Raw genomic sequence first — 26,434 nt, 5'->3', positions numbered from 1 at the left:
CTCCAGGACACCTACAGCACACAATGTCACAGGAAGGCCAAAAAGATCAAGGACAACAACCATCCGTGGGAGGAAAGGGGAGGGATAGAGGGAGGAAGGAAAGAGGAAGGAAGGAAAGGGGAGGGTGGGAAGGAAGGAGGAAAAAAAGAGGGATGATGGAGGAAGGGTAGGAAGAGAGGGAGGAAAGGGTAGGGAGGGATGGTGGATGGAGGGAGGGAGGGAGGGAGGAAGGGAGGGAGGGAGGAAAGGGGAGGGATGGAGGAAGGAAGGGAGAGGGGGAGGGAGGGAGGGAGGAAGGGAGATAGGAAAGGAGGGAGGGAATGAGAGGGAGAGGGGAGGCAGACAAACGAGAACACTGGACAGGCACCACGAGGAGACACATTATTGTTTTTCTTTCATCCCACCCATCTTAGTTTTGCTACAATATCTCTGAGCCCAGATCACCATGGAAACCACACAGCCTGGATAACCATGGAAACCACCCAGCTTCACACTGGAAGACATCTTAATTCAAGATTCATGATAATGATTTGAAAATGTGGAGAGGTTTCATGGTTTAATGCAATGAAAATAAAAAGTGTCTCCTCTCGGTACATAGGATCAGTGGAACGTTGGGACCAGGTAGGACCAGTGGGTGGAGTTCGAACCACGGGACAGTTATGACCAGGGGAGTTAGCATGTCGAAGGCGTCTCGATCAGCAGGGTATTATGTTCATTATGTTTATCTGACTGTGATGTTATTCAGCAGTCTGTCCTCTGGGGCAGAAGTGTGGTGCTCTAGCTCTCTGGTTCCTCCAGGTGTCTGGGCAGGCAGGGTTGCTGGTGGACCGTGCCCCAGGATACCCCTAGGGAAGGGGACAGGCTACGGAGGCCCACCCCACCTAGAGGCATCATGGAGGGGGACAGACTGTGCAGGCCAACCCCACCCAGAGGCACCAAGCTGGGGGACAGGCTGCGGAGGCTAACCCCTGATCTGAAGCTGAGCTCCGGGGCGGGCAACAGGGGCTTCAGGATGCTGACCAGGCAGAAGGCTGAGCCACTCTTAGGGATGAAGTTCACCTTGTTACGGTCCGGACACAGGAAGGGAGGAATCTCCTGGAGGGGTCTGGGACTGTAACACAAACACACACATATTAGTGTTGAATGACAATGTATGACACCGATTATTTATGGTATTTACTTAGCAGAGTGCCCTTTTCCTATACAAGAGGAGTAATACCAGTTTGGCCACAACTCAGAACAGGTACAGCCTTTTATCTTCTACCATGGTGGGCTTGGTGGGTTCGCGCTAGTTTTAATGTTCTGAGCTAGTTTCTACTATGGTGGGCTCGCACTAGTTTTAATGTTCTGAGTTAGTTTCTACTATGGTGGGCTTGGTGGGTTCGCGCTAGTTTTAATGTTCTGAGCTAGTTTCTACCATGGTGGGCTTGGTGGGTTCGCGCTAGTTTTAATGTTCTGAGTTAGTTTCTACTATGGTGGGCTTGGTGGGTTCGCGCTAGTTTTAGTGTTCTGAGTTAGTTTCTACTATGGTGGGCTTGGTGGGCTCGCGCTAGTTTTAATGTTCTGAGCTAGTTTCTACTATGGTGGGCTTGGTGGGTTCGCGCTAGTTTTAATGTTCTGAGTTAGTTTCTACCATGGTGGGCTTGGTGGGTTCGCGCTAGTTTTAATGTTCTGAGTTAGTTTCTACCATGGTGGGCTTGGTGGGTTCGCGCTAGTTTTAATGTTCTGAGTTAGTTTCTACCATGGTGGGCTTGGTGGGTTCGCGCTAGTTTTAATGTTCTGAGCTAGTTTCTACTATGGTGGGCTCACGCCAGTTTTAATGTTCTGAGTTAGTTTCTACTATGGTGGGCTCGCGCTAGTTTTAATGTTCTGAGCTAGTTTCTACTATGGTGGGCTCGCGCTAGTTTTAATGTTCTGAGCTAGTTTCTACTATGGTGGGCTCGCGCTAGTTTTAACGTTCTGAGTTAGTTTCTACTATGGTGGGCTTGGTGGGCTCGCGCTAGTTTTAATGTTCTGAGTTAGTTTCTACTATGGTGGGCTCGCGCTAGTTTTAATGTTCTGAGTTAGTTTCTACTATGGTGGGCTCGCGCTAGTTTTAATGTTCTGAGTTAGTTTCTACTATGGTGGGCTCGCGCTAGTTTTAATGTTCTGAGTTAGTTTCTACTATGGTGGGCTTGGTGGGCTCGCGCTAGTTTTAATGTTCTGAGTTAGTTTCTACTATGGTGGGCTTTTTTAATGTTCTGAGTTAGTTTCTACTATGGTGGGCTCGCGCTAGTTTTAATGTTCTGAGTTAGTTTCTACTATGGTGGGCTCTAGTTTTAATGTTCTGAGTTAGTTTCTACTATGGTGGGCTCGCGCTAGTTTTAATGTTCTGAGTTAGTTTCTACTATGGTGGGCTCGCGCTAGTTTTAATGTTCTGAGTTAGTTTCTACTATGGTGGGCTCGCGCTAGTTTTAATGTTCTGAGTTAGTTTCTACTATGGTGGGCTCGCGCTAGTTTTAACGTTCTGAGTTAGTTTCTACTATGGTGGGCTTGGTGGGCTCGAGCTGGTTTTAATGTTCTGAGTTAGTTTCTACTATGGTGGGCTCGCGCTAGTTTTAATGTTCTGAGTTAGTTTCTACTATGGTGGGCTTGGTGGGCTCGCGCTAGTTTTAATGTTCTGAGTTAGCTTCTACTATGGTGGGCTCACGCTAGTTTTAATGTTCTGAGTTAGCTTCTACTATGGTGGGCTCGAGCTAGTTTTAATGTTCTGAGTTAGTTTCTACTATGGTGGGCTTGGTGGGCTAGCGCTAGTTTTAATGTTCGGAGTTAGCTTCTACTATGGTGGGCTTGGTGGGCTCGAGCTAGTTTTAATGTTCTGAGTTCGTTTCTACTATGGTGGGCTCGCGCTAGTTTTAATGTTCTGAGTTAGCTTCTGCTATGGTGGGCTCACGGCAGTTTTAATGTTCTGAGTTAGTTTCTACTATGGTGGGCTCACGCCAGTTTTAATGTTCTGAGTTAGTTCTATTATGGTGGGCTCACGCCAGTTTTAATGTTCTGAGTTAGTTTCTATTATGGTGGGCTCGAGCTAGTTTTAATGTTCTGAGTTAGTTTCTACTATGGTCGGCTCGAGCTCGTTTTAATGTTCTGAGTTAGTTTCTACTATGGTGGGCTCACGCGATGGCAGTTAAAATAACCAAGTACTCCAGAAGAATGAAGCAGCTCAATGAAATTAATTTGAAATCGTTATTTCTGGAGGTAAGAAAATGGTCAATAAGCATACTAGAGAGAGTAGCATTTCCAGAATGTGGTTATATACTGTAACATCAGAGTGGGGTTATATACTGTAACATCAGAGTGGGGTTATATACTGTAACATCAGAGTGGGGTTATATACTGTAACATCAGAGTGGGGTTATATATTAACATCAGAGTGGGGTTATATACTAACACCAGAGTGGGGTTATATACTGTAACATCAGAGTGGGGTTATATACTAACATCAGAGTGTTGTGACATCAGAGTGGGGTTATATACTGTAACATCAGAGTGGGGTTATATACTGTAACATCAGAGTGGGGTTATATACTGTAACATCAGAGTGGGGTTATATACTGTAACATCAGAGTGGGGTTATATACTAACACCAGAGTGGGGTTATATACTGTAACATCAGAGTGGGGTTATATACTGTAACATCAGAGTGGGGTTATATACTGTAACATCAGAGTGTGGTTATATACTGTAACATCAGAGTGGTTATAACATCAGAGTGGGGTTACATACTGTAACATCAGAGTGGTTATAACATCAGAGTGGGGTTATATACTGTAAGATCAGAGTGGGGTTATATACTGTAACATCAGAGTGGGGTTATATACTGTAACATCAGAGTGGGGTTATATACTGTAACATCAGAGTGGGGTTATATACTGTAACAGAGTGTTATAACATCAGAGTGGGGTTATATACTGTTACATCAGAGTGGGGTTATATACTGTAACATCAGAGTGTTGTGACATCAGAGTGGGGTTATATACTGTAACATCAGAGTGGTTATAACATCAGAGTGGGGTTATATACTGTAACATCAGAGTGGGGTTATATACTGTGACATCAGAGTGGGGTTATATACTGTAAGATCAGAGTGGGGTTATATACTGTAACATCAGAGTGGGGTTATATACTGTAACATCAGAGTGGGGTTATATACTAAGATCAGAGTGGGGTTATATACTGTAACATCAGAGTGGGTTTATATACTGTAACAGAGTGGCGTTATATACTGTAACATCAGGGTGGGGTTATATACTGTAACATCATAGTGGGGTTATATACTGTAACATCAGAGTGGGGTTATACTGTAACATCAGAGTGGGGTTATACTGTAACATCAGAGTGGGGTTATATACTGTAACATCAGAGTGGGGTTATACTGTAACATCAGAGTGGGTTTATATACTGTAACAGAGTGGGGTTATATACTGTAACATCAGAGCGTGGTTATATACTGTAACATCAGAGTGGTTATAACATCAGAGTGGGGTTATATACTGTAACATCAGAGTGGGGTTATATACTGTAACATCAGAGTGGTTATAACATCAGAGTGGGGTTATATACTGTAACATCAGAGTGGGGTTATATACTGTAACATCAGAGTGGTTATAACATCAGAGTGGGGTTATATACTGTAAGATCAGAGTGGGGTTATATACTGTAAGATCAGAGTGGGGTTATATACTGTAAGATCAGAGTGGGGTTATATACTGTAAGATCAGAGTGGGGTTATATACTGTAAGATCAGAGTGGGGTTATATACTGTAAGATCAGAGTGGGGTTATATACTGTAACATCAGAGTGGGGTTATATACTGTAACATCAGAGTGGGGTTATATACTGTAACATCAGAGTGGGGTTATATACTGTAACATCAGAGTGGGGTTATATACTGTAACAGAGTGTTATAACATCAGAGTGGGGTTATATACTGTTACATCAGAGTGTGGTTATATACTGTAACATCAGAGTGGGGTTATATACTGTAACATCAGAGTGGGGTTATATACTGTAACATCAGAGTGGGGTTATATGTTGTACCGCACGGCAAGCGGTACCAGAGCGCCAAGTCTAGTTCCAAGAAGCTTCTTAAGATGCTTTTGGGAAACCGAGCCCAGCTACCTACTTACCTAGTGCTGCACGAACAATGCTGAATCAAATTATCTTTGGCCGTATGCTTCAAACAAACGCTAGCTAGATAGCTACTGTAGTAGCTAACATTATTATGAGTTTTCATGAAGCAGCTGTCCCGTCCCAAGTCTCAACCCAAGTCCCGTCCCAAGTCGCAACCCAAGTCTCAACCCAAGTCCCGTCCCAAGTCCCGTCCCAAGTCCCAACCCAAGTCCCAACCCAAGTCCCATCCCAAGTCCCAGCCCAAGTCCCAACCCATGTCCTGTCCCAAGTCCCGTCCCAAGTCCCGTCCCAAGTCCCGTCCCAAGTCCCGTCCCAAGTCCCGTCCCAAGTCCCGTCCCAAGTCCCGTCCCAAGTCCCGTCCCAAGTCCCAACCCAAGTCCCAACCCAAGTCTCAACCCAAGTCCCATCCCAAGTCCCGTCCCAAGTCTCAACCCAAGTCCCAGCCCAAGTCCCAACCCATGTCCCAACCCATGTCCCAACCCAAGTTCCAACCCATCCCAAGTCCCATCCCAACCCATGTCCCATCCCAGCCCAAGTCCCAACCCATGTCCCAAGTCCCATCCCAACCCAAGTCCCATCCCAAGTCCCGTCCCAGGCTATATACAGGGAGTACCGGTACAGAGTCAATGTGGAGGCTATATACAGGGGGTACCGGTACAGAGTCAATGTGGAGGCTATATACAGGGGGTACCGGTACAGAGTCAATGTGGAGGCTATATACAGGGGGTACCGGTTCAGAGTCAATGTGGAGGCTATATACAGGGGGTACCGGTACAGAGTCAATGTGGAGGCTATATACAGAGGGTACTGAGTCAATGTAGAGGCTATATACAGGGGGTACCGGTACAGAGTCAATGTGGAGGCTATATACAGGGGGTACCGGTTCAGAGTCAATGTGGAGGCTATATACAGGGGGTACCGGTACAGAGTCAATGTGGAGGCTATATACAGAGGGTGCTGAGTCAATGTGGAGGCTATATACAGGGGGTACCGGTACAGAGTCAATGTGGAGGCTATATACAGGGGGTACCAGTACAGAGTCAATGTGGAGGCTATATACAGGGTGTACCGGTACAGAGTCAATGTGGAGGCTATATACAGGGGGTACCAGTACAGAGTCAATGTGGAGGCTATATACAGGGGGTACCAGTACAGAGTCAATGTGGAGGCTATATACAGGGGGTACCAGTACAGAGTCAATGTGGAGGCTATATACAGGGGGTAGCAGTACAGAGTCAATGTGGAGACTATATACAGGGGGTACCGGTACAGAGTCAATGTGGAGGCTATATACAGGGGGTACCAGTACAGAGTCAATGTGGAGGCTATATACAGGGTGTACCGGTACAGAGTCAATGTGGAGACTATATACAGGCGGTACCGGGTTCAGAGTCAATTTGGAGGCTATATACAGAGGGTACAGAGTCAATGTGGAGGCTTTAAACAGGGGGTACCGGTACAGAGTCTATGTGGAGGCAATATACAGGGGGTACCGGTACAGAGTCAATGTGGAGACTATATACAGGGGGTACAGAGTCAATGTGGAGGCTTTATACAGGGGGTACCGGTACAGAGTCAATGTGGAGGCAATATACAGGGGGTACCGGTACAGAGTCAATGTGGAGACTATATACAGGGGGTACCGGTACAGAGTCAATGTAGAGGCTATATACAGGGGGTACCGGTTCAGAATCAATGTGGAGACTATATACAGGCGGTACCGGGTTCAGAGTCAATGTGGAGACTATATACAGGGGGTACCAGTACAGAGTCAATGTGGAGACTATATACAGGGTGTACCGGTACAGAGTCAATGTGGAGGCTATATACAGGGGGTACCAGTACAGAGTCAATGTGGAGACTATATACAGGGGGTACCGATACAGAGTCAGTGTGGAGGCTATATACAGGGGGTACCGATACAGAGTCAATGTGGAGGCTATATACAGGGGGTACTGGTACAGAGTCAGTGTGGAGGCTATATACAGGGTATTACGGTACAGAGTCAATGTGGAGGCTATATACAGGGGGTACAGGTACAGAGTCAGTGTGGAGGCTATATACAGGGGGTACCGATACAGAGTCAGTGTGGAGGCTATATACAGGGGGTACCGATACAGAGTCAATGTGGAGGCTATATACAGGGGGTACAGGTACAGAGTCAGTGTGGAGGCTATATACAGGGGGTACCGGTACAGAGTCAATGTGGAGGCTATATACAGGGGGTACCGGTACAGAGTCAATGTGGAGGCTATATACAGGGGGTAACGGTACAGAGTCAATGTAGAGGCTATATACAGGGGGTACAGGTACAGAGTCAATGTGGAGGCTATATACAGGGAGTACTGGTACCGAGTCAATGTGGAAGCTATATACAGGGGGTACCGGTACCGAGTCAATGTGGAGGCTATATACAGGGGCTACTGGTACAGAGTCAATGTGCGGGGGCAGAGGTTAGTCAAGGTGATTAGGTAATATGTACATGTAGGAAGAGTTAAAGTGACTATGCATAGATAATAAACAGAGTAGCAGCAGTGTAAAAGAGGGGGTGGGGGGACAATGCAAATAGTCTGGGTAGCCATTTGATTAGCTATTCAGGAGTCTTATGGCTTGCGGGTAGAAGCTGTTAAGACTAAGTTCATGGTTAGAACCTTCGTAAGGAGCATTGTTACATCTCAGAGCTGTTTCCCAAAACCATTGTTGCTAATGTTGCACTTGAAAACGCTTGTTATTTACCGACTGCATCAGACCACTCGTAGAACAGCTGCGACGTTAGGATGCTCCCCCTACGCATCACTTTATATACAGAGGATCTCAGCTAAACAAGTTAATCTGTCCCTCTGTGACCCCCAATCACTTCGGTACGAAGTTGACTACAAATACAAAGCTGCCAATGTCTTTGAACAAGCAAATAAATAGATGCTTCAAATGAAAAACGACTGTAGTGAATAAGGGGTTAGGGTTGGGGTTAACCCTCCAAGAGGTTAGGGCTGCAATGGGTTAGGGTTGGGGCTAACCCTCCAAGGGGTTAGGGTTGGGGTTAACCCTCCAAGGGGATAGGGTTAACCCTCCAAGGGTTAGGGTTGGGGTTAACCCTCCAAGGGGTTAGGGTTGGGGTTAACCCTCCAAGGGGTTAGGGTTAACCCTCCAAGGGGCTCCGAGGGGTTAGGGTTGGGGCTAACCCTCCAAGGGGTTAGGGTTGGGGTTAACCCTCCAAGAGGTTAGGGTTGGGGCTAACCCTCCAAGGGGCTCCAAGGGGTTAGGGTTGGGGTTAACCCTCCAAGGGGTTAGGGTTGGGGCTAACCCTCCAAGGGGTTAGGGTTGGGGCTAACCCTCCAAGGGGTTGGGGCTACCCCTCCAAGGGGTTGGGGCTAACACTCCAATGGGTTAGGGTTGGGGTTAACCCTCCAAGTGGTTAGGGTTGGGGTTAACCCTCCAAGTGGTTAGGGTTGGGGTTAACCCTCCAAGAGGTTAGGGTTCGGGCTAACCCTCCAAGAGGTTAGGGTTGGGGCTAACCCTCCAAGGGGGTTAGGGTTGAGGTTAACCCTCCAAGGGTTAGGGTTGGGGTTAACCCTCCAAGTGGTTAGGGTTGGGGCTAACCCTCCAAGAGGGTTAGGGCTTCCAAGAGGTTAGGGTTGGGGCTAACCCTCCAAGGGGCTCCAAGGGGTTAGGGTTGAGGTTAACCCTCCAAGGGGTTAGGGTTGGGGTTAACCCTCCAAGGGGTTAGGGTTGGGGTTAACCCTCCAAGGGGTTAGGGTTGGGGTTTGTATTTGTTTTTATTATATTTTGACCATGACAGTTTACAATCTAGTGTTACTCCAAGCAGTTTAGTCATTTCAACTTGCTCAATTTCCACATGATTTACTACAAGTTTTAGTTGAAGTTTTAGGGTTTAGTGAGTATTTTGTTCCAAATAAAATGCGTTTAGTTTTAGAAATATTTATGGCTAACTTATTCCTTGCCACCCACTCTGAAACTAACTGCAGCTCTTTGTTGAGTGTTGCAGTCATTTCAGTTGCTGTAGTAGCTGACGTGTATAGTGTTGAGTTGTCCGCATACATAGAAACTCTGTCTTTACTCAAAGTCAGTGGCATGTCGTTAGTAAAAAAAAAATTAAAAAGGGGCCTAAACAGCTACCCTGGGGAATTCCTGATTCTAACTGGATTATATTTGAGAGGCTTCCATTAAAGAACACCCTCTGTGTTCTGTTAGACAAGTAACTCTTTATCCACATTATAGCAGGGGGTTAGTACATTTACATTTACATACATTTAAGTCATTTAGCAGACGCTCTTATCCAGAGCGACTTACAAATTGGTGAATTCACCTTCTGACATCCAGTGGAACAGCCACTTTACAATAGTGCATCTAAATCATTTAAGGGGGGGGGGGTGAGAAGGATTACTTTATCCTATCCTAGGTATTCCTTGAAGAGGTGGGGTTTCAGGTGTCTCCGGAAGGTGGTGATTGACACGTTTTTCCAGCAGCAGACTATGTTCAATAATGTCAAAAGCTGCACTGAAGTCTAACAAGACAGTCCCCACAATCATTTTATCATCAACTTCTCTCAGCCAATCCTCAGTCATTTGTGTAAGTGCTGTGCTTGTAAGTGCTTGTTGACGTTTAGGGTTAGAGGTTAAGGTGTACTCTCACAGCCCTCAGGACGTTTAGGGTCAGGGGTTAGGGTTAGAGGTTAAGGTGTACTCTCACAGCCCTCAGGATGTTTAGGGTCAGGGGTTAGGGTTAGAGGTTAAGGTTAGGCTGTACTCACAGTGACTCCTCAAAGACCTTGACCTTCTCACAGCCCTCCGGCGGCTCCCTCTTGAACATGTAGCTGTTGTTGGGCTTCGGAGACGCTGCATACTTCGGGAGAGGTGAGCAGGGACCCAGTTCTGAGGGACAGACAGACAGACGGAGAGAGAGACAGAGAGAGCAGGTCAGTCACAATATTCAGGGTGAGGGGGGGACAAAGCTATGGAAATGTGTATGTGTGTACCTTTCTCCTCTGCGGGGTAGGGGCTGCCTCCTCCCATATCGTTGAGGATGGTGAGGTAGGAGGGAGAGATGGAGTCGGGCCGGCTGCTGCTGTTGCTATGCTTACCGCCACCGAGGCCCCCTCCTGAGGGGGTCTGTGTGTCAATGCTTCGGGTGGAGCTGCTGCGCTGGGGGGGGAGGGGTGGGGGGGCACGGTGCCCATCTGGGACATCTTGGGGCTGAACCCAAAGCACACACAAATAACAACAGTTGATTTGTGTGTGTGTGTGTGTGTGTGTGTGTGTGTGTGTGTGTGTGTGTGTGTGTGTGTGTTAACAAGAACAAGGACTCACAATAATAACCTCATCTCGTAGTTGTGGTGTGTCACGGATGATGATGCGTTCAATCTCCTGGTTGAGACCCTCCACACTGTTCCTGAAGCGCGGCGCCGTCGACTTGGGGACGGGGATCAGGATGGTCTTATTGGGCATCTGGGCCTTACATACAGACAGGGGAAAGGTTAGTGGTTGAGTTAGGGTTAACCCTTAGGGATGGGGTTAGAGTTAACCCTTAGAGATAGGGTTAACCCTTAGAGATGGGGTTAACCCTTAGAGATGGGGGTTAGGGTTAACCCTTAGGGATGGGGTTAGAGTTAACCCTTAGAGATGGGGTTAACCCTTAGGGATGGGGTTAGGGTTAACCCTTAGAGATGGGGGTTAGGGTTAACCCTTAGAGATGGGGGTTAGAGTTAACCCTTAGAGATAGGGTTAACCCTTAGAGATGGGGTTAGGGTTAACCCTTAGAGATGGGGTTAGGGTTAACCCTTAGAGATGGGGTTAACCCTTAGAGATGGGGTTAGAGTTAACCCTTAGAGATGGGGTTAGGGTTAACCCTTAGAGATGGGGTTAGAGTTAACCCTTAGGGATGGGGTTAGGGTTAACCCTTAGGGATGGGGTTAGGGTTAACCCTTAGAGATGGGGTTAACCCTTAGGGTTAACCCTTAGGGATGATTAACCCTTAGAGATGGGGGTTAGGGTTAACCCTTAGAGATGGGGTTAGGGTTAACCCTTAGAGATGGGGTTAGAGTTAACCCTTAGAGATGGGGTTAGAGTTAACCCTTAGAGATGGGGTTAGGGTTAACCCTTAGAGATGGGGTTAGGGTTAACCCTTAGAGATGGGGTTAGGGTTAACCCTTAGAGATGGGGTTAGGGTTAACCCTTAGAGATAGGGTTAACCCTTAGAGATGGGGGTTAGGGTTAACCCTTAGAGATGGGGTTAGGGTTAACCCTTAGAGATGGGGTTAACCCTTAGAGATGGGGTTAGGGTTAACCCTTAGAGATTTAGGGTTAACCCTTAGAGATGGGGTTAGGGTTAACCCTTAGAGATGGGGTTAGGGTTAACCCTTAGAGATAGGGTTAACCCTTAGAGATAGGGGTTAGGGTTAACCCTGAGAGATGGGGTTAGGGTTAACCCAGAGAGATGGGGTTAGGGTTAACCCTTAGAGATAGGGTTAGAGAGATGGGGTTAGGGTTAACCCTGAGAGATGGGGTTAGGGTTAACCCTTAGAGATAGGGTTAAACCCTTAGAGATGGGGTTAACCCTTAGAGATGGGGTTAGGGTTAACCCTTAGAGATGGGGTTAGAGTTAACCCTTAGAGATGGGGTTAGGGTTAACCCTTAGAGATGGGGGTTAGGGTTAACCCTTAGAGATTTAACCCTTAACCCTGAGAGATGGGGTTAGGGTTAACCCTTAACCCTGAGAGATGGGGTTAGGGTTAACCCTTAACCCTGAGAGATGGGGTTAGGGTTAACCCTTAGAGATGGGGTTAGGGTTAACCCTGAGAGATTTAGGGTTAACCCTGAGAGATGGGGTTAGGGTTAACCCTTAGAGATGGGGTTAGAGTTAACCCTTAGAGATGGGGTTAGAGTTAACCCTTAGAGATGGGGTTAGGGTTAACCCTTAGAGATGGGGTTAGGGTTAACCCTTAGAGATGGGGTTAGGGTTAACCCTTAGAGATGGGGTTAGGGTTAACCCTTAGAGATGGGGTTAGGGTTAACCCTTAGAGATGGGGTTAGGGTTAACCCTTAGAGATGGGGTTAGGGTTAACCCTTAGAGATGGGGTTAGACCCTTAGAGATGGGGTTAGGGTTAACCCTTAAGATGGTTAACCCTAAAGGTTAGTACTCTCTGTAACTAAAGGTTAGGGTACTCTCTAACTAAAGGTTAGGGTTAGGGTACTCTCTATAACTAAAGGTTAGGGAACTCTCTGTAACTTAGGGTTAGGGTACTCTCTATAACTAAAGGTTAGGGTACTCTCTGTAACTAAATGTTAGGGTTAGGGTACTCTCTGTAACTAAAGGTTAGGGTACTCTATGTAACTAAAGGTTAGGGTACTTTCTGGAACTAAAGGTTAGGGTACTCTCTAACTAAAGGTTAGGGTACTCTCTATAACTAAAGGTTAGGGTACTCTCTATAACTAAAGGTTAGGGTTAGGGTACTCTCTGTAACTAAAGGTTAGGGAACTCTCTGTAACTAAATGTTAGGGTTAGGGTACTCTCTGTAGCTAAAGGTTTGGGTACTCTCTGTAACTAAAGGTTAGGGTACTCTCTGTAACTAAATGTCAGGGTACTCTCTGTAACTAAATGTTAGGGTACTCTCTGTAACTAAAGGTTAGGGTAGGGTACTCTCTGTAACTAAAGGTTAGGTTACTCTCTGTAACTAAAGGTTAGGTTACTCTCTATAACTTAAGGTTAGGGTACTCTCTGTAACTAAAGGTTTGGGTACTCTCTGTAACTAAATGTTAGGGTTAGGGTACTCTCTGTAACTAAAGGTCAGGGTACTCTCTGTAACTAAAGGTCAGGGTACTCTCTGTAACTAAAGGTTAGGGTACTCTCTGTAACTAAATGTTAGGGTTAGGGTACTCTCTGTAGCTAAAGGTTAGGGTACTCTCTGTAACTAAAGGTTAGGGTACTCTCTGTAACTAAAGATTAGGGTACTCTCTGTAACTAAAGGTTAGGGTACTCTCTGTAACTAAATGTTAGGGTTAGGGTACTCTCTATAACTAAAGGTCAGGGTACTCTCTGTAGCTAAAGGTTAGGGTACTCTCTGTAACTAAAGGTTAGGTTACTCTCTATAACTAAAGGTTAGGGCACTCTCTGTAGCTAAAGGTTAGGGTACTCTCTGTTACTAAAGGTTAGGGTTAGGGTACTCTCTGTAACTAAAGTATTGGGTACTCTCTATAACCTAAGCTTAGGGTTAGGCTACTCTCTGTAACTAAAGGTGAGGGATAGGGTACTCTCTATAACTAAAGGTTAGGGTACTCTCTGTAACTAAAGGTTAGGGTACTCTCTGTACTAAAGGTCAGGGTACTCTCTGTTACTAAATATTAGGGTACTCTCTGTTACTAAATGTTAGGGTACTATCTGTAACTAAAGGTTAGGCTACTCTCTGTAACTAAAGGTGAGGGATAGGGTACTCTCTGTAACTAAAGGTTAGGGTACTCTCTGTAACTAAAGGTTAGGGTACTCTCTGTACTAAAGGTCAGGGTACTCTCTGTTACTAAATATTAGGGTACTCTCTGTTACTAAATGTTAGGGTACTATCTGTAACTAAAGGTTAGGGTACTCTCTGTTACTAAATGTTAGGGTACTCTGTTACTAAATGTTAGGGTTAGGGTACTCTCTGTAACTAAAGGTTAGGGTACTCTCTGTAACTGAAGGTTAGGGTACTCTCTGTAACTAAAGGTTAGGGTACTCTCTGTAACTAAAGGTTAGGGTACTCTCTGTAACTAAAGGTTAGGGTACTCTCTGTAACTAAAGGTTAGGGTACTCTCTGTAACTAAAGGTTAGGGTACTCTCTGTAACTAAAGGTTAGGGTACTCTCTGTAACTAAAGGTTAGGGTACTCTCTGTAACTAAAGGTTAGGGTACTCTCTGTAACTAAAGGTTAGGGTACTCTCTGTAACTAAAGGTTAGGGTACTCTCTGTAACTAAAGGTTAGGGTACTCTCTGTTACTAAAGGTCAGGGTACTCTCTGTAACTAAAGGTTTGGGTACTCGCTGTAACTAAAGGTTTGGGTACTCTCTGTTACTAAATGTTAGGGTACTCTCTGTAACTAAAGGTTAGGGTACTCTCTGTAACTAAAGGTTAGGGTACTCTCTGTAACTAAAGGTTAGGGTACTCTCTGTTACTAAAGGTCAGGGTACTCTCTGTAACTAAAGGTTAGGGTACTCTCTTTAACTAAAGGTTAGGGTACTCTGTAACTAAATGTTAGGGTACTCCCTTTAACTAAAGGTTAGGGTACTCTCTGTTACTAAAGGTCAGGGTACTCTCTGTAACTAAAGGTCAGGGTACTCTCTGTTACTAAATGTTAGGGTTAGGGTACTCTCTATAACTAAAGGTTAGGGTACTCTCTGTAACTAAATGTTAGGGTACTCTGTTACTAAAGGTTAGGTTACTCTCTGTAACTAAAGGTTAGGGTACTCTCTGTAACTAAAGGTTAGGGTACTCTCTTTAACTAAAGGTTAGGGTACTCTCTGTAACTAAATGTTAGGGTACTCTCTGTTCCTAAAGGTTAGGTTACTATCTGTAACTAAATGTTAGGGTACTCTCTGTAACTAAAGGTTAGGGTACTCTCTTTAACTAAATGTTAGGGTACTCTCTGTAACTAAAGGTTAGGGTACTCTCTATAACTAAAGGTTAGGGTACTCTCTGTTACTAAATGTTAGGGTACTCTCTGTTACTAAAGGTTAGGTTACTCTCTGTAACTAAAGGTTAGGGTACTCTCTGTTACTAAATGTTAGGGTTAGGGTACTCTCTATAACTAAAGGTTAGGGTACTCTCTGTAACTAAAGGTTAGGGTACTCTCTGTAACTAAAGGTTTGGGTACTCGCTGTAACTAAAGGTTAGGGTACTCTCTGTTACTAAATGTTAGGGTACTCTCTGTAACTAAAGGTTAGGGTAGTCTCTGTAACTAAAGGTTAGGGTAGTCTCTGTAACTAAAGGTTAGGGTACTCTCTTTAACTAAAGGTTAGGGTACTCTCTGTTACTAAAGGTCAGGGTACTCTCTGTAACTAAAGGTCAGGGTACTCTCTGTTACTAAATGTTAGGGTTAGGGTACTCTCTATAACTAAAGGTTAGGGTACTCTCTGTAACTAAATGTTAGGTTACTCTCTGTAACCTAAAGGTTAGGGTACTCTCTGTAACTAAAGGTTAGGGTACTCTGTAACTAAATGTTAGGGTACTCTCTGTTACTAAAGGTTAGGTTACTCTCTGTAACTAAATGTTAGGGTACTCTCTGTAACTAAAGGTTAGGGTACTCTCTTTAACTAAAGGTTAGGGTACTCTGTAACTAAATGTTAGGGTACTCTCTGTAACTAAAGGTTAGGGTACTCTCTATAACTAAAGGTTAGGGTACTCTCTGTTACTAAATGTTAGGGTACTCTCTGTTACTAAAGGTTAGGTTACTCTCTGTAACTAAAGGTTAGGTTACTCTCTGTAACTAAATGTTAGGGTACTCTCTGTAACTAAAGGTTAGGTTACTCTCTGTAACTAAAGGTCAGGGTACTCTCTGTTACTAAATGTTAGGGTTAGGGTACTCCCTGTAACTAAAGGTTAGGGTACTCTCTGTTACTAAATGTTAGGGTTAGGGTACTCCCTGTAACTAAAGGTTAGGGTACTCTCTATAACTAAAGGTTAGGTTACTCTCTGTAACTAAAGGTTAGGGTACTCTCTGTAATGGTGCTCAGGTTACCTGTGACTGGATGATGGCAGCATGACTCCCGTTGAAGGGGGACCTGCGGTCCTTGTCCCTGCGGTGACGACTGCTGCGCTTACTGCGCTGGAGTTGCTGTCGCAATTTAGCAATCTGGAGGATAGAAGAGTTACTGGGTTAGGGGGTGTATTGATAGGATGTTGTTGTCTTTACCACTAAGATGTGGAGAGTTGTCACTGTGGAGTGTCACTATGGAGTGTCACTATGTTGTCACTGTGGAGTGTCACTATGTTGTCACTATGTTCTCACTATGTGGAGTGTCACTATGTGGAGTGTCACTATGTTGTCACTATGTTGTCACTATGTGGAGTGTCACTATGTTGTCACTATGTGGAGTGTAACTATGTTGCCATTATGTAGAGTGTCACTATGTTGCCACTATGTGGAGTGTCACTATGTGGAGTGTAACTATGTTGCCATTATGTAGAGTGTCACTATGTTGCCACTATGTGGAGTGTCACTATGTGGAGTGTCACTATGTGGAGTGTCACTATGTTGTCACTATGTGGAGTGTCACTATGTTGTCACTATGTTGTTATTATGTGGAGTGTCACTATGTTGTCACTATGTGGAGTGTCACTATGTGGAGTGTCACTATGTGGAGTGTCACTGTGTGGAGTGTCACTATGTTGTCACTATGTGGAGTGTCACTGTGTGGAGTGTCACTATGTTGTCACTATGTGGAGTATCACTATGTTGTCACTATGTGGAGTGTCACTATGTTGTCACTATGTGGAGTATCACTATGTTGTCACTATGTGGAGTGTCACTATGTGGAGTGTCACTATGTTGTCATTATGTGGAGTGTCACTATGTTGCCACTATGTGGAGTGTCACTATGTGGAGTGTCACTATGTTGTCATTATGTGGAGTGTAACTATGTTGCCATTATGTAGAGTGTCACTATGTTGCCACTATGTGGAGTGTCACTATGTGGAGTGTCACTATGTTGTCACTATGTGGAGTGTCACTATGTGGAGTGTCACTATGTTGTCACTATGTGGAGTGTCACTATGTGGAGTGTCACTATGTTGTCACTATGTTGTTATTATGTGGAGTGTCACTATGTTGTCACTATGTGGAGTGTCACTATGTGGAGTGTCACTATGTGGAGTGTCACTATGTGGAGTGTCACTGTGTGGAGTGTCACTATGTTGTCACTATGTGGAGTGTCACTGTGTGGAGTGTCACTATGTTGTCACTATGTGGAGTATCACTATGTTGTCACTATGTGGAGTGTCACTATGTTGTCACTATGTGGAGTGTCACTGTGTGGAGTATCACTATGTTGTCACTATGTGGAGTGTCACTATGTGGAGTGTCACTATGTTGTCACTATGTGGAGTATCACTATGTTGTCATTATGTGGAGTGTCACTATGTTGCCACTATGTGGAGTGTCACTATGTGGAGTGTCACTATGTGGAGTGTCACTATGTTGTCACAATGTTGTCATTATGTGGAGTGTCACTATGTTGTCATTATGTGGAGTGTAACCATGTTGCCACTATGTGGAGTGTCACTATGTTGTCATTCGGTAGAGTGTCACTATGTTGCCACTATGTGGAGTGTCACTATGTGGAGTGTCACTATGTTGTCACTATGTGGAGTGTCAAAATGTTGTCACTATGTGGAGTGTCACTATGTGGAGTGTCACTATGTTGTCATTCGGTAGAGTGTCAAAATGTTGCCACTATGTGGAGTGTCACTATGTTGTCACTATGTGGAGTGTCACTATGTTGTCACTATGTGGAGTGTCACTGTGTGGAGTGTCACTATGTTGTCATTATGTGGAGTGTCACTATGTTGTCAATATGTTGTCACTATGTTGTCACTATGTTGTCACTATGTTGTTATTATGTTGTCACTATGTTGTCACTGTTGTTACCATGTTGTCCCTATGTTGTCACTATGTTGTCACTATGTTGTCATTATTTTGTCACTATGTTGTCACTATGTTGTCATTATGTTGTCATTATGTTGTCACTATGTTGTCACTATGTTGTTATTATGTTGTTATTATGTTGTCACTATGTTGTCAGTATGTTGTCACTATGTTGTCACTATGTTGTTATTATGTTGTCATTATGTTGTCACTATGTTGTTATTATGTTGTCATTATGTTGTCACTATGTTGTTATTATGTTGTCATTATGTTGTCACTATGTTGTTACTATGTTGTTATTATGTTGTCACTATGTGGAGTGTCACTATGTTGTCAATATGTTGTCACTATGTTGTCACTATGTTGTTATTATGTTGTCATTATGTTGTCACTATGTTGTTATTATGTTGTCATTATGTTGTCACTATGTTGTTATTATGTTGTTATTATGTTGTCACTATGTTGTTATTATGTTGTCACTGTTGTTACCATGTTGTCCCTATGTTGTCACTATGTTGTCACTATGTTGTCATTATGTTGTCACTATGTTGTCACTATGTTGTTATTATGTTGTCATTATGTTGTCACTATGTTGTTACTATGTTGTTATTATGTTGTCACTATGTGGAGTGTCACTATGTTGTCACTATGTTGTCACTATGTTGTTATTATGTTGTCACTATGTTGTTATTATGTTGTCACTATGTTGTCATTATGTTGTCATTATGTTGTCACTATGTTGTCACTATGTTGTCACTATGTTGTCACTATGTTGTTATTATGTTGTCACTATGTTGTTATTATGTTGTCACTATGTTGTCACTGTTGTTACCATGTTGTCCCTATGTTGTCACTATGTTGTCATTATGTTGTTACTATGTTGTTACTATGTTGTCACTATGTTGTTATTATGTTGTCACTATGTTGTTATTATGTTGTCACTATGTTGTTATTATGTTGTCACTATGTCACTGGAGTATCATTATGTTGTCACTACTGGTCGGTGTTATTATGTTGTCACTATGTTGTTATTATGTTGTCACTATGTGGAGTGTCACTATGTTGTCATTATGTTGTTATTATGTTGTCACTATGTTGTTATTATGTTGTCACTATGTTGTCACTATGTTGTCACTATGTTGTTATTATGTTGTCACTATGTTGTTATTATGTTGTCACTATGTTGTCATTATGTTGTCACTATGTTGTCACTATGTTGTCACTATGTTGTCACTATGTTGTCACTATGTTGTTATTATGTTGTCACTATGTTGTCACTATGTTGTTATTATGTTGTCACTATGTTGTTATTATGTTGTCACTATGTTGTTATTATGTTGTCACTATGTTGTTATTATGTTGTCACTATGTTGTTATTATGTTGTCACTATGTTGTCACTATGTTGTTATTATGTTGTCATTATGTTGTTATTATGTTGTCACTATGTTGTTATTATGTTGTCACTATGTTGTCACTATGTTGTCATTATTTTGTCACTATGTTGTCACTATGTTGTCATTATTTTGTCACTATGTTGTCACTATGTTGTCACTATGTTGTCATTATGTTGTCACTATGTTGTCACTATGTTGTTATTATGTTGTCACTATGTTGTTATTATGTTGTCACTATGTTGTCACTGTTGTCCCTATGTTGTCACTATGTTGTCACTATGTTGTCATTATGTTGTTACTATGTTGTTACTATGTTGTCACTATGTTGTTATTATGTTGTCACTATGTTGTTATTATGTTGTCACTATGTCACTGGAGTATCATTATGTTGTCACTACTGGTCGGTGTTATTATGTTGTCACTATGTTGTTATTATGTTGTCACTATGTGGAGTGTCACTATGTTGTCATTATGTTGTTATTATGTTGTCACTATGTTGTTATTATGTTGTTGTTATGTTGTCACTATGTTGTCACTATGTTGTCACTATGTTGTCACTATGTTGTCATTATGGTGTTACTATGTTGTCACTATGTTGTTGTTATGTTGTCACTATGTGGAGTGTCACTATGTTGTCATTATGTTGTCAGTATGTTGTCACTATGTTGTCACTATGTTGTTGTTATGTTGTCACTATGTTGTCAGTATGTAAAGGCAGAGACTGAACAGTGTGACTAACCTCTTTGAGCTGGTCGGTGCTCCCGCAGGAGGCCGATCTCTTGTGGCTCCCCCGCCTCCTCTCATCCGCCCAGGCCCTGGGGGTCTGACACCACAGAGAGAGGTGAGATGCATGAATACAAACACACACACACACACTGGGGGTCTGACACCACAGAGAGAGGTAAGATACATGAATACAAACACACACACTGGGGGTCTGACACCACAGAGAGAGGTGAGATACATGAATACAAACAAAAAAACACACACACACTCACCTGAGTGGCCTTGTCCCTCATGCAGGGAGTGTGGTGGGCGTGGCTTCCGTCCTGAGGCCGGGGACAATAAGGTAAGAGCCAAGGAGCGTGCCCAGTAGGGGCCACAGCTGGGAGGAGCCAGAGGAAGTGGGAGGAGCTGAATCAGCTGCTCTCTGCAGAAAGACAGGAAGAGAAGAGAGGGGAAAATAAGAAATACATTTCATTCTAACACAATAGCAAGAGTTGTTTGTAAACAGCTGAGATGCTCAGTCTGAGGCAGGTGCCCCACTGATGTAACCCATCAATACAATATACACTAACCATTCAACCCAGCCATGTCAACCCTAACCCATCAATACAATATACACTAACCATTCAACCCAGCCATGTCAACCCTAACCCATCAATACAATATACACTAACCATTCAACCCAGCCATGTCAACCCTAACCCATCAATACAATATACACTAACCATTCAACCCAGCCATGTCAACCCTAACCCATCAATACAATATACACTAACCATTCAACCCAGCCATGTCAACCCTAACCCATCAATACAATATACACTAACCATTCAACCCAGCCATGTCAACCCTAACCCATCAATACAATATACAATAACCATTCAACCCAGCCATGTCAACCCTAACCCATCAATACAATATACACTAACCATTCAACCCAGCCATGTCAACCCTAACCCATCAATACAATATACACTAACCATTCAACCCAGCCATGTCAACCCTAACCCATCAATACAATATACACTAACCATTCAACCCAGCCATGTCAACCCTAACCCATCAATACAATATACACTAACCATTCAACCCAGCCATGTCAACCCTAACCCATCAATACAATATACACTAACCATTCAACCCAGCCATGTCAACCCTAACCCATCAATACAATATACACTAACCATTCAACCCAGCCATGTCAACCCTAACCCATCAATACAATATACACTAACCATTCAACCCAGCCATGTCAACCCTAACCCATCAATACAATATACACTAACCATTCAACCCAGCCATGTCAACCCTAACCCATCAATACAATATACACTAACCATTCAACCCAGCCATGTCAACCCTAACCCATCAATACAATATACACTAACCATTCAACCCAGCCATGTCAACCCTAACCCATCAATACAATATACACTAACCATTCAACCCAGCCATGTCAACCCTAACCCATCAATACAATATACACTAACCATTCAACCCAGCCATGTCAACCCTAACCCATCAATACAATATACACTAACCATTCAACCCAGCCATGTCAACCCTAACCCATCAATACAATATACACTAACCATTCAACCCAGCCATGTCAACCCTAACCCATCAATACAATATACACTAACCATTCAACCCAGCCATGTCAACCCTAACCCATCAATACAATATACACTAACCATTCAACCCAGCCATGTCAACCCTAACCCATCAATACAATATACACTAACCATTCAACCCAGCCATGTCAACCCTAACCCATCAATACAATATACACTAACCATTCAACCCAGCCATGTCAACCCTAACCCATCAATACAATATACACTAACCATTCACCCAGCCATGTCAACCCTAACCCATCAATACAATATACACTAACCATTCAACCCAGCCATGTCAACCCTAACCCATCAATACAATATACACTAACCATTCAACCCAGCCATGTCAACCCTAACCCATCAATACAATATACACTAACCATTCAACCCAGCCATGTCAACCCTAACCCATCAATACAATATACACTAACCATTCAACCCAGCCATGTCAACCCTAACCCATCAATACAATATACACTAACCATTCAACCCAGCCATGTCAACCCTAACCCATCAATACAATATACACTAACCATTCAACCCAGCCATGTCAACCCTAACCCATCAATACAATATACACTAACCATTCAACCCAGCCATGTCAACCCTAACCCATCAATACAATATACACTAACCATTCAACCCAGCCATGTCAACCCTAACCCATCAATACAATATACACTAACCATTCAACCCAGCCATGTCAACCCTAACCCATCAATACAATATACACTAACCATTCAACCCAGCCATGTCAACCCTAACCCATCAATACAATATACACTAACCATTCAACCCAGCCATGTCAACCCTAACCCATCAATACAATATACACTAACCATTCAACCCAGCCATGTCAACCCTAACCCATCATACAGACCATCCAAACCAGCCATATCAACCCTAACCCATCACACAGACCATCCAACCCAGCCATGTCAACCCTAACCCATCATACAGACCATCCAAACCAGCCATATCAACCCTAACCCATCAATCCACAATATCAACCCTAACCATCATACAACCATCCAAACCAGCCATATCAACCCTAACCCATCATACAGACCATCCAACAGCCATATCAACACTAACCATCATACAACCATTCAACCCAGCCATGTCAACCCTAACCCATCATACAGACCATCAATATCAACCCTAACCCATCAACCCATTCAACCCAGCCATGTCAACCCTAACCCATCAATCCAAACCAATATCAACCCTAACCCATCATACAGACCATTCAACCCAGCCATGTCAACCCTAACCCATCATACAGACCATCCAAACCAGCCATATCAACCCTAACCCATCATACAGACCCTCCAAACCAGCCATATCAACCCTAACCCATCATACAGACCATTCAACCCAGCCATGTCAACCCTAACCCATCAATACAATATACACTAACCATTCAACCCAGCCATGTCAACCCTAACCCATCAATACAATATACACTAACCATTCAACCCAGCCATGTCAACCCTAACCCATCAATACAATATACACTAACCATTCAACCCAGCCATGTCAACCCTAACCCATCAATACAATATACACTAACCATTCAACCCAGCCATGTCAACCCTAACCCATCAATACAATATACACTAACCATTCAACCCAGCCATGTCAACCCTAACCCATCAATACAATATACACTAACCATTCAACCCAGCCATGTCAACCCTAACCCATCATACAGACCATCCAACCCAGCCATGTCAACCCTAACCCATCATACAGACCATTCAACCCAGCCATGTCAACCCTAACCCATCATACAGACCATCCAAACCAGCCATATCAACCCTAACCCATCACACAGACCATTCAACCCAGCCATGTCAACCCTAACCCATCATACAGACCATTCAACCCAGCCATGTCAACCCTAACCCATCATACAGACCATCCAACCCAGCCATATCAACCCTAACCCATCATACAGACCCTCCAAACCAGCCATATCAACCCTAACCCATCATACAGACCATCCAACCCAGCCATATCAACCCTAACCCATCACACAGACCATCCAATCCAGCCATATCAACCCTAACCCATCATACAGACCATCCAAACCAGCCATATCAACCCTAACCCATCACACAGACCATCCAACCCAGCCATATCAACCCTAACCCATCATACAGACCCTCCAAACCAGCCATATCAACCCTAACCCATCATACAGACCATCCAAACCAGCCATATCAACCCTAACCCATCATACAGACCATCCAACCCAGCCATGTCAACCCTAACCCATCATACAGACCATTCAACCCAGCCATGTCAACCCTAACCCATCATACAGACCATCCAAACCAGCCATATCAACCCTAACCCATCATACAGACCATCCAACCCAGCCATATCAACCCTAACCCATCACACAGACCATTCAACCCAGCCATATCAACCCTAACCCATCATACAGACCATCCAACCCAGCCATATCAACCCTAACCCATCTCAGACCATCCAAACCAGCCATATCAACCCTAACCCATCATACAGACCATCCAAACCAGTCAACCCTAACCCATCATACAGACCATCCAACCCAGGTCAACCCTAACCCATCATACAGACCATCCAATCCAGCCATCAACCCTAACCCATCATACAGACCATCCAAACCAGCCATATCAACCCTAACCCATCACACAGACCATCTCCAGCCATATCAACCCTAACCCATCATACAGACCATCTCAACCCTAACCCATCACACAGACCATCCAATCCAGCCATATCAACCCTAACCCATCATACAGACCATCGTCTCCTCTACCCCCTGTCTCCTCTACCCCCTGTCTCCTCTACCTCCTGGTCTCCTCTACCCCCTGGTCTCCTCTACCCCTGGTCTCCTCTACCCCCTGGTCTCCTCTACCCCCTGGTCTCCTCTACCTCTTGGTCTCCTCTATCTCCTGGTCTCCTCTACCCCCGGTCTCCTCTACACCCTGTCTCCTCTACCCCCAGTCTCCTCTACCTCCCTTTACCCGGTCTCCTCTACCCCCTGTCTCCTCTACCCCTTACTCTAACCCCGTCTCCTCTACCCCCCAGTCTCCTCTACCCCCAGTCTCCTCTACCCCCAGTCTCCTCTCCCCCCAGTCCCCAGATACCCTGTCTCCTCTACCCCCCTGTCTCCTCTACCCCCCTGTCTCCTCTACCCCCCTGTCTCCTCTACCCCCCTGTCTCCTCCAGTCCCCAGATCCCTGTCTCCTCTACCCTCCTGTCTCCTCTACCCTCCTGTCTCCTCTACCCTCCTGTCTCCTCTACCCCCCTGTCTCCTCTACCCCCCGTCTCCTCTAACCCCTATCCCCTCAACCCCGTCTCCTCTAACCCCCCGTCTCCTCTAACCCCTATCCCCTCAACCCCGTTCCCTCTACCCCCCGTCTCCTCTACCCCCCGTCTCCTCTACCCCCTGTTCCCTCTACCCCCTGTCTCCTCTACCCCCGTCTCCTCTAACCCCTATCCCCTCAACCCCCTGTCTACTCTACCCCGTCTCCTCTACCCTCCAGATACCCTGTCTCCTCTACCCTCCTGTCCCCTCTACCCCCTGTCTCCTATACCCCCTATCTCCTCTACCCGGTCTCCTGTCCCCTCTACCCCCTCTACCCCGTCTCCTGTCTCCTCTCCTCTACCCCCTGTGCCCTCTATCCTGTTTCAATTCAGAAACAAGCTGAGTCTGCTGTTATTGTCATGCTGCTCAGATTAACCCTAATACAAGATAGAGAGCTGGTCCAGCAGAGAAGCTATATTTGGCAGCAGAACCCTCCCTTTCCCTCAGAACCAAGCATCACTGTTGCTATGGGACCAAGGCACTTCATACTGTATATCTGGATCCAAACACAAACCAGATGCCAACAATGTGCTCTCTCTTTTTCTCTCCCTCTCTCTCTCTGCAGGACCACACTCTTAAACATTGGAACACGTTACAGGAGTCATCACTATTAAGAACACACAGCCATGATCAAGAGAAGATACATGATAAATGTATGATCAATGCCGACCGGTGCATTCATTAGCGGTAGTATTATCCGTTTGATAATCAGATCCAGTGATTGGCTCACCTGTGAAGAGGCCTTGTGATGGAGGATACGTGCCCAGCAGCGAGGCGAAAGATGAGACCTGTCGCTAACCTGGAGACGAGACAGGGGGGGATCAGGGGGAGGAACCGGGAGAGGGCGACAGCGGAGCAGAGATGTCGGAGACGGAGACGATAGACACAAACAAGCAGTAATGAACAGATGGCTCGTGGATGCGCATAGAGAGGTTGCTATGGGCGTTGCTGTAGCCTGCCTGCTGAAACGCGCGGTGTTGTTGATGATGAGGATGAGCAGTCCGTTTTGTCGTGATGGGGAAAATATATCATCCGATGAAAATATTTCAGGTAGCGAGGATCCACGTTGCGGATTAGCGCGAAAAATATCAGGGAAATAACAAATAACAGGGCTGGGGGTGGAAGATCCTTTGCTTGCAGAGCGGAGAGAGACCGTCACAGCGGATCCGTGCGTGGCTTTGTCGTAGCGAGTCACCACGCTGCTCGTGCTGATGCTGCAGTTGCTAGGGCGCGTGGTGCAGATGATCTCCACGAACCAAGGCGCGCGTGTGCGGGGCGATGCATAGACCTACCGTATAAATAACAGTGCGGTGGTTTCCATGCGGTCGAAAACCCACCGGTCTATATGGGTTTAACAGTAAGGAAACTGATTATTTTCAATTACAGAACAAAAACAGGGCCTGAAATCAAATAGACTGAGGCAGTTGTCAGCAACACACAATATAACGGATATAGTCCATGAACCAGGGGTTCGGTCAGGCTCACTTAGGCAAACGATGTCTCAGTGATTTTTCTGAAGGTCTATGTGCCTAG

At 44.7% G+C, this 26,434-nt stretch overlaps 1 protein-coding gene across 1 annotated transcript; it reads right to left on the bottom strand.

The window, feature by feature from the left end:
* Positions 1-539: 539 nt before the first annotated feature.
* Positions 540-26,066, bottom strand: fam117ba (family with sequence similarity 117 member Ba). The gene is made up of 8 exons (XM_064964076.1): positions 25,632-26,066; positions 20,194-20,345; positions 19,935-20,018; positions 15,896-16,009; positions 10,500-10,643; positions 10,169-10,385; positions 9,944-10,064; positions 540-1,111 (listed from the first exon to the last, which is right to left on the bottom strand). Exons 2-8 carry the CDS (start codon positions 20,212-20,214, stop codon positions 778-780), a joined length of 1,035 nt encoding a protein of 344 aa, XP_064820148.1. The 5' UTR covers positions 20,215-20,345; positions 25,632-26,066; the 3' UTR covers positions 540-777.
* Positions 26,067-26,434: the final 368 nt, after the last annotated feature.

The sequence above is a fragment of the Oncorhynchus masou genome, unplaced genomic scaffold (genome assembly GCF_036934945.1).
Source record: "Oncorhynchus masou masou isolate Uvic2021 unplaced genomic scaffold, UVic_Omas_1.1 unplaced_scaffold_903, whole genome shotgun sequence".
NCBI classification, from domain to species: Eukaryota; Metazoa; Chordata; class Actinopteri; order Salmoniformes; family Salmonidae; genus Oncorhynchus; species Oncorhynchus masou.
Note: the sequence above shows the minus strand (reverse complement) of the source record. Positions and strands in the feature narration are given on the sequence as shown.

Excerpts from the sequence above, each read along its gene's own strand:
- fam117ba (XM_064964076.1), bottom strand. The coding sequence starts at position 20,214 with ATGAGGGACAAGGCCACTCAG. Across the intron at positions 10,065-10,168 it reads CTACCCCGCAGAGGAGAAAG|AACTGGGTCCCTGCTCACCT; the intron begins GTACACACATAC and ends TCTGTCCCTCAG. Across the intron at positions 1,112-9,943 it reads AAGGTCTTTGAGGAGTCACT|TCCCAGACCCCTCCAGGAGA; the intron begins GTGAGTACAGCC and ends TTTGTGTTACAG.